General features: G+C 41.5%; 2 protein-coding genes across 2 annotated transcripts; both read right to left on the bottom strand.

The window, feature by feature from the left end:
• Positions 1-343: 343 nt before the first annotated feature.
• On the bottom strand, positions 344-831 carry LOC125447682 (thioredoxin-like). Its single transcript, XM_048522299.1, has one exon. The coding sequence runs from the start codon at positions 829-831 to the stop codon at positions 514-516; it is 318 nt and encodes a 105-aa protein (XP_048378256.1). The 3' UTR covers positions 344-513.
• A 4,550-nt stretch (positions 832-5,381) lies between these two features.
• On the bottom strand, positions 5,382-9,249 carry LOC125447814 (thioredoxin-like). Its single transcript, XM_048522563.2, has one exon. The coding sequence runs from the start codon at positions 8,653-8,655 to the stop codon at positions 8,287-8,289; it is 369 nt and encodes a 122-aa protein (XP_048378520.1). The 5' UTR covers positions 8,656-9,249; the 3' UTR covers positions 5,382-8,286.
• Positions 9,250-9,272: the final 23 nt, after the last annotated feature.

Below are 9,272 nucleotides of genomic sequence, written 5' to 3'. Positions count from 1 at the left end.
ATCACTCTTGGTGCTGTAACTGCAGAATTTTCCTGGATTTTCTATAGAATGGTGTTTGAAACCACAACCTTCTGACACAAAGAGGTTAGAATGCCACTATTCAGCTGCAGCTGATATGGTTCAATTATACCTCCTTAAAATGTGAAAGATGCCATATAAATGTTAGCTCTTTTAAAACATATACTGCAAGCTCCACTCTAAACCAGTCCTGATCCAAAATAATGTGCCAGATTCCCTGTACAATACAAAACTTCCAAAATCCCATTGGTGGTCACAACTGTTGTGATTGACTCTTAACTACTGTCTGAAATAGCCATCAAAATCCACCATAATCACTGTTTGGAGAAGGTGACGGGCACATTCCAAAGATGAATTTTGAAAACTGCCTCCCTTACTTTCTCTGGTTATATATTTTTAGCTGCACTTTTATTAATCCAGAGAATTCAAACTCCAGGTTTTTTTTGGGCTTTCGTTTTTCCCTGTCTATTTTTTTCTAAATTTCTAACAGGCCGCTCACTGCAGTTCGTCCAGTAGGCGCTCCAACTTCTCCCTCTTGGTCCCCGAGAACTCTCCCATTCTGGCCGAGCGCCTGAAGAAGTGGAAGGTGGGCATGCATGTGATGCCAGCGGACCGAGCGAGCGGCTCCGCGTCGTCGACATCCACCTCCACGAAGACGATGTTGGTCAACTGCTCGGAGAGGTTGTAGAAATGCGGCCGGATCATGCGGCAGTTGCTACACCACTCGGCCGAGTACATGACGACAACCAGCTGCTCGGTCTGGCTCAACAGGTTCTGGAACTGCTTGGCGTCCTCCACGTGTCTCACCACCATGCTGCTTCCGGGTCCGTGCCCACCTTCCCACTGGCCCCGCCCTCAAACCCGCACCCAGTTGTGACGAAGATCGACGTCAACATCCCATTGGCTGATTCTCATTGGCCGCTACAATTTGCTACCTTTTCATGGATGGGTCGGAAAGATATCAGCTCCATTGGCTAGAATGGGGTTGATTGACGGCGCAAGCAGCCTATCAGAAGGTCCATCACGGCGATTTCGCAGCCACCACAATTCTATTCAAAAGGATCAGAGTCAGCGGATCTGAATTTGCACCGGACAGATTCAGTGAAATATCAGTGAACTAATGATCTGTTGAGGTTCCGGTGGTGTAAGGGTAATGTCTCTACCTCTGAGCCAGGAGACAAGGGTTCAAGTCGCACCTGCCCAAGAGATGAGTAGTACTACACCTGGACAGGTTGATTAAAATACCAAAACAAAATACCTAAAGCAATTCATTCATGGTACTATGTGGTGCACTGGTCCTTTCCCTACCTCTGAGACGTGAAACTTGGGTTCAAGGCATGCTTCCCAACATGACAAAACTGCCTGAAGAAGTTAGTTAGAAATAGCTGTAATGACCGAGTCAGGGTTAATGAACCCAAACTTCTCAATTATGCTTCTCTCTCCACAGATGCTGCGTGATATGCATCCGTATTTCTTGCATTCACAGTGTTTTACGTAGGAGACAATGATCAATTAATTTGAGGAAGACTCATACTGGACTAGAAACGTTAACTCTTTCTATCTCCACAGATGCCGTCAAATCTGCTGAGTTTGTCCAGCACTTTCTGTTTTTATATCAATTAATCTTTTCAGCTTTTAGTTGAGGACAAATATTGGCCAGGACACCAGGAGAACTCTCCTGTTCTTAGCACAGAAACAAGCCAAATACTTTTTACTTGTTTGATATACTGTCTACCTATACCTTCTATTCCATATTCAGCATGCTTTTAGCACATGTTTCTATTCTCCTTTCTTTCGTGTACTCATCTAGTCTCTTATGGAAAGCTTTTAAATGATTTGCCTTGGTCACTTCCATTCAGCTCCTCATGTCTGCTCCAGCTCTTCAAATGAATGTCATTATCCATTGTCAATCTGGTTTTTCCACATGCTCTCGCACATTACTTCTATCCAAATGATCACACAATAACCTACTGACTGCCTCAATTGAACCTGTTTCTAACACATTTCAAGACAGCATATTCCATATCCCATTATCTCTGATATTCCATATCCTAACCACTCACAGTGCAAAAAGTGTTTTGTTCCTTGCCTCACAATCACTTTGTTTACTTTAAATCTAAGTCTTCAAATGTCTAGTTGTTGACCCTTTTATGAGCGGGAACAATTTCTCCGTAGCTACTCTACCAAGCTCCAGCATGATTTTGAAAACCTCTATCAGATCTTCTCTCGGCCTTCTCTCCTGGGAGAAAGTCCCAAATTCTTCAATTTATCATCATAACTGAAATTTCTCCGTGGAATCATTCTTGTAAATCACTTCTACACTTTCTCTAATATGTTCACATCCTCACTATCATGTGCCTCCAGAACCGGACCTCCAGTTGAGATCTAACTAGTGTCTTGTACAAGTTCAACGTCAGCTCCTTGTTTTTATACTATGCACCTATTAAAATATAAATCATTAATAAAAATAAAATAATTAATATATAAAATTATCATTCATAAAATATCCAATCATACATAATTTTAAATTCTGTACATCTTTGAATTTCTAAAGAAACAGTCCTACCCTGTTAAAACTTCCACATAAACATACTTATCAGTTCTGGTACCATCATTGTAATTTTTTTCACTTTCTCCAATGCTTCCATATCCTTTTAATAGTATGGAGAACAGATTGTGAATTCTAATTGCAAACAATCATATTAATACAACTTCATTAGTTTGGAAATGTTTAACACTCGAAAGCAATCTCCAATACTTGGTTAGCATTTTTAATAGCTTTGCTAACCTCATAATAATTTGTTCATTTTTTCCTCGTGTTTGCCTTGCTCATTCATCCCTTTAAGTTTTGTTTTTCCTCGAGGCTTGGTCTTTTTATTTTTTTTAATCAAACCCATAACCTGTATTTCTATATTAACACTGAATCTGCTACTTAATTCTAGCATGCAAATGTCCTAATTCTTCTTGTATCTTCTGAGTACTAGCTAAACCTCCCACCAACCCCATATCAATAAGTATTGAGTTGTTTGTTACCAAATCCAACCGAATAATGTAAATTATGAACATAAGTGGTCCTTCTGTTGATTGTGTGGAACATCTCTTTCTACTTTCCTCTGAACTAAATGACTACACTTTACTCCTGCTTACCGTTTTCTGCTTTTTAGACAATTTGCTGTCTATTTAGCTGACTATCTTTGCACTTTAACCTTTCTCAAGGTCTTGCCATAAAGTACCTTTCTAATAACCTTTGGAAAATCCAATATATGACAGCTACTGCATTGCCCTTTTTAAACTTCTTGTTATCCTTTCAGAAATTTAAATCAAGTCAGTTAGCATGCCTTTTGGAATGTGTGCTATATTTCTTATTGTTTCTGTAGTCCCTACATGTTCATCTAGTACTCTTTTAGTACATACTCCAGCACTTTTCCTCCTACTGGCATTAAGCTGCCTGTTCTATAGACTCAGATTGTTTTTCTAATTCCCATCCATATATTAACCAGCTCCTGTACTGTGTCCTTCCTTTTTCCTTGATAATACATTTGGTGCATGCTTTCAGGCATGTTGTTTAAACCATTTATTTGAAAGAGTCCCATGGAGTACTGCGTGGCACAATGGCTCGGTGACTAGCACTGCTGCCTTACAACAGTAAGGACTCATGTTTGATTACAGCCTTGGGCAACTGTCTGTGTGGAGTTTGTACATTCTTCCCATCTCCGTGAGGGTTAGGTGGATTGACCATGCAAAATTTCCCACAGTGTCCAGGGGTGTGCAGGCTAGGTGAATAAGCCATGGGAAATGCAGGTTATAGGGATAGGGTATGGGAGGGGGTCTGTGTGGGTTGCTCTTTGGAGGGTTGGTATGGGCTGAATAGCCTGCTCCCACATTGTAGGGATTCTATGAAATTGTTTACATCCACCTTTGAAAGCATACGTGTTCTATGTTGTAAGGCAGCACCTCTGACAGTGCAGCAATCCTTCAGGACTGTCTGCATGTGACGGTCAATGTCTTCATACACCCTACCCAATCCATGTTACCCTGACTACTTCAATGTGTTATCTGATATGTGGAATTTATGAAAATTGTTTCAGAGCATCACTGTGTTATTTAATTTTTTGTGAAGCAATTTTAACAAAAACAATACACATAATTGATCAGATTATAATTTTATTTGATTTTGTCTGCCTGAAAATTCATATTACTGATCCTTTGGTGTCTGATCCTAATACTCTGAGCAGATCAGAGAACATTAGAAATAGGAGAAGTAGGCTACTCAGCCTCTCAAGCCACCAGATCAAATATTGGCACTGCATGCAGCCTGGAAGGTGGTCATAAGTTGGGTTCAGTACGCAGTCATTCAGGTATAAGTGGGTTACAGCCAGGAATGGGGTTTCCCTTGCCAGCTGATAGAGAGGGAGGTCACAGATGGGTACTGCTGCTGCAGTATACTCAGTAGAAAATCTTGATATGCACAGATGGGCAGGCACTTTGAGATGCTGGATACATCAGCAGCCAGTTTCCAGACACTGTCAAGGACCATGGGAGAGATCAGCTCCCAGCAGGCAGAAGACATTAGGACAGCGAGTCTATTTACCCAGCCTTGGGAAGGAAGTTGCCAAGTGACATTCAATCGCCCTTCCCAAACTCTCAACCTTCAAGACCTAGAAGGACAAAGTAAGCAGATCATATGAACACCACCAGGTTTCTCTCCAACCGCACACAATCCTGACCTGGTAATGTATCAACATTCCTTCACCATCACTAGGTCAAAAACTCAGAGCTCCCTAATAGGGCATGGAGGCACCGTCACCCCACAGCATAGAATGGTCTGAGGTGTTCCAAGAGAAAACAGAGATAGGCAAGAAGAAATGCTGGCCTTGTGAGAGATGTCATCTCCTAAAAATGAGCTGTTGGATAGCACATAATCAAATGAGCCCCAAGAGTATTTTTTTTTAACAGTGTTCACTATAAGAATGGAAAGTGCCTGGCATAAATGATCACAGTCACTAAATCTACAATAGCAATTCCCAACTTACTGTAATAAAGATGACGTCTGGAAATGCCATCTGAAGAACACAATGTAAATAAAACAAGGCAATTGTTCATAGACAGGTAGTTTGCCGTCACACATGGTGTCGGCAGGAAGGAGTAAAGATTAAATCATACAGTTTGCTCAGTCATACTCAGATGTAGAAATGACATTCATTAGTAAACCTGATGATTCATATTTTTTGTCAAGAAATAGAGTCAGAGAGGAATACTGAAAGGAAACAGACCCTTTGGTCCAACTTGTCCATGCAAACCACATATCCTAAATTAATCTAGTCTCATTTGCCACCATGTGGCCCATCTCTCTCTAAGCCCTTCCTATTCATGCACCCATCCAGATGCCTTTCAAATGTTGTAATTGTACCAGCCTCCACCACTTCCTCTGGCAACTCATTTCATACATGCACCACCCTCTGACTGGAAAGGTTGCCCTTTTGGTCCCTTTATATAGTTGCCTCTCATCTTAAACATATTCCCTCTAGTTTTGGACTCCCCCACCCTGGGAAAAAAATCTTAGCTTTTAACCCTGTCCACGTCCCTCATGATTTTATAAACCTCTATAACATCACCCTCCCAACCTTTGATACTCCAGGGAAAATAGCCTTAGCCTATTAAGCCTCTCCCTATAGCTCAAACCCTCCAACTCTGTCAATATCATCATAATTATTTCTGCATCCTTTCAATTTAACAATAGCTATCCTTTAGCAATACAAATCTCTAAAATATTGTCTAAAAATTCCAGTATCCCATGAAAGAGTTGAAGTCCCACACTGGTCCTTGTGCTACAACGTTCATTGCGTTTTGACAACGTAAAAATGTCCATTTATTGTTTCCTATTGTTTCCTATTAGCTGAGCAACACCTCTATCAATGCTAATATTGTTACTGCCTACACCATGATCTTAAACATTGCAAAGTAACCTTTGATGTGGCACCTTGTCAAATGCCTTCTAGAAATCTAAGTACAGTGCATTTACTGGTTGTTGTTTATATATATTGACTTTACTTCCTCAAAGAACTCCATTAAATTTATCAAACATGACTTCCCTTTCACAAACAATTACCTGATTATTTCTGCAATATTATTTGCATCTTATTATCATATATAGTGAATACACAAAATATCTGTTCAATTCATGCACAATTTCCCTATTTTTCATTATTAATTCCTCAAATTCACTCTGTAGAGGACCAACACTCAGCTAACTTAGGTTGCTTTTTAAATGCCTAGAGTGTTCTTACAATCAGTTGTTATATTTCTAGCCACCTTTCTCTCAAATTCTAATTTCTCCCTCCTGAATAGTCTTTTAGTGTTCTTTATATATGTCTGATCTTCTGACCTGCCACTCAGTTTTGCAGAGGTCTTTCCATTTAAGGCTATCTTTAGCTTCCATAGTTATCCAAAGATCTATCTTTTACAATCATTCTTTCTGATTTAAAAGTACATTTTCAAGTATATTGAAATAGCATTTGAAGCAGCCTACCACCGAATATCTCTGACCTATCCCTTAACTTAAGTTTCTAGTCACTTTAGCCAGCTCTGTTGTCATAATTGCTCCTATAGTTTGTCCTTAAGTTTAAAATACCAGTCTTGGGTCCACTCTTTCCTCCCTCAAACCAAATGGGAAATTTGGTCTTTGCCACCCTGAATACCTTTAGTCTGAGGTCATCAATGAATATTGTCTCATTGTACATTACCTGGTCTAGCATTGTCTGTTCTCTGGTTAGCTCTAGAACATGCTGTTCTAAGAAACTGTCATGAAACTCTCTATGAACTCACCATTCAGGCTACCCTTGCCATTAATTCAATCTAGATGAAGGTTAAAAATCACCCACAATTTTCACCATACCCTACTCATAAGCACCAATTATCTAATCCTGTAACCCCTGCCCAAAAGTGTGGTCACAGTTAGGATACCCATAAGCTACTGATACAAGTGACTTCTTTACCTTTCCCATTTCTCATCTCTATCCAGGTCTACACCCTAACATCCAAAACTAAGATCATCTCTCCTGATTAAGAATAGTGTTGGTACTATTAACAGAACAATTGCTCGCTCCATCTTTACCTAGTTTCCTGCCAAATGTCATAAACTATGAGTATGCATGCCCCGTTTTTTGAAATTTTGTAACCATGTCTCTGTAATGATTACTTATTTCTACTTGAGATGCAAAATCATGTTTTGTCACAAATGCCATGTGCATTCAGCTTTGAAGCTTTAGTTCTATCTTTTTACTATTTTCTATTCTTTAGTCCTTCCTACTGTAACACTCCTAGATTAGCACACTATCCCTTCCTATCATGTTCTGATACAATTTACTTAATTGCTGCCATGCTCTTTTGCCTTATCTTCTCCATTTGACTTATAGAATCTTTCCTAACTTGATCCTTCTCCCCCGCTATTTAATTTAAAGTCCTCTCTACTGGCCTAGTTGTGACGCACCAGCACACTGGTCCCAGTAAGTTATGCTGAAGACTATTCCAACAATGCAACTACAATTTCCCCAGTACGGGTGACCCTGAAATCAAAGGGTTATTCTCTCACATCAATCTTGGAGTCACACGAGCGCCTGTTTCCTTCGGGCCAGCTTGAACAAAATGAGCTTTTTATTCCCACACTGTAAAAGCGCTAATGTTAACAACGAAAAATACACGCGTTTCAAAAGTATACAATGTGGTTCAGTGGTAGCGACCCTGCCTCCGAACCAGAAGGCACTGGTTCATATGCCACCTGCTCTGAACATGTGTAACAGTATGTCCGAACACTTTGATTAAAAATATCTAAAATACAAACAATAAAGCAGCTTTTGATTGGTCCTTAACTGGGCTAAACCTGACCTGGGATCGATCATTGCTGAGTATTCAAAGTGGAAAAATATTTCTATTCATGTCATTGAGCACATAAATTAAACCCACTGTCAAAGCCTACTTGTAAATGATAAATCCAGCTCTGTACTTTGGAATAGAATGTCCGGGATTATGTCTTAACTTCAAGTTTGCTTGGTACCAATTATTATTTTAGACACTGTCAAACTTGCTGGAAAAATGTAACTTTTCTCTCAGATAGCAAATATTGATGAGTTTTAATTAAATACTACTGGCCAAGTGCTAGAGAATGGGATTGGAAAAGACAGATGAATTGTGGGGTTCATATTCTATGCCGTTAAAATCTCTGAGACTACTCTTAAAAGGAGAAAAAGCAAAACACAGACAAGATAACCCTTAGGTATCGGCCTGCTTTAATTTAGGCGTACACTGTGATGCATCTCCCTGCAGCTTTTGAATCATCTGCTCCAGGAGGCAGCGGTTAGGTCCCTTGAACTGAAAGATCTTAACACCAGTCTTGTAGAACTGGAAAGTGGGGAACCACTCAATGCGGCAACGCTGCACCACATCCTTGGCCACGTTGATGTCCACCTCGTAGAAGGCAACCTCCGGATAGGATTCGGCGAACTCGTCGAAGTATAGCTGAATCATCTGGCAGAACTCGCACCAGTGCGCGGCGAAGAGCATTACGACCAGGCGCTGCTCACTCTCCCGCAAAGCTGCCTCATACTCTACCACACACTTGATGGTCTTGACCTCGCCCATCGCCCCGCCTACAGTGCCGGCCCCGCCCACTCAAGTCCCTAAGGGTATCTCCTCCACCCGCCGCACACTCCACACCCGTCACGTCATTGAAACGTGATACAAACATCTCCACCGCCATTGGCCGATACTGTTCCCGGCGCTCTGCCAATCACAACCGGCCTCTCCCGTAGCGTAGCAACAAGGGTTAAAAATACGTTTCAAAAATGGCCTTCTCAACGTCGGTCACTCACATTCGACAGCGGATTACACACGGTCGAGCATCAATTCCCTCCAAAGTGAGCACTCGGCATTTTAAACCCCCACCTCGCCCCGCAAAACGTTTGATTTCCTGGGGTTTTCAAACCAAGTTTTTCGGTCCACCCCGCCAAGGTAGACGCGACGGCTATTGGGCGAGCGGGCTGTCTATCAATGGACCCCACGGCCGTCTAGATGATGGGCGGCACTATTTGCCAATCGTAAGAGCAGGATGAGCAGTCCCCGTTTCCCGATAGGTCTACGCCTCTCAACGCCCGGCAAATAGGACCAGCTTCGCGGGGCTGGTACCTCGAGCCAGTGTCTTGATTTGCCCCGAGTGCGGCGGCCGGGAGGAGGAGGAGGAGAAGGAGGGGGAGGGCGGG

The sequence above is a fragment of the Stegostoma tigrinum genome, chromosome 39, assembly GCF_030684315.1.
Source record: "Stegostoma tigrinum isolate sSteTig4 chromosome 39, sSteTig4.hap1, whole genome shotgun sequence".
In the NCBI taxonomy this organism is placed as follows: domain Eukaryota; kingdom Metazoa; phylum Chordata; class Chondrichthyes; order Orectolobiformes; family Stegostomatidae; genus Stegostoma; species Stegostoma tigrinum.
The sequence above is the reverse complement of the archived record's forward strand: the minus strand, read 5'-3'. Positions and strand labels throughout refer to the sequence as shown.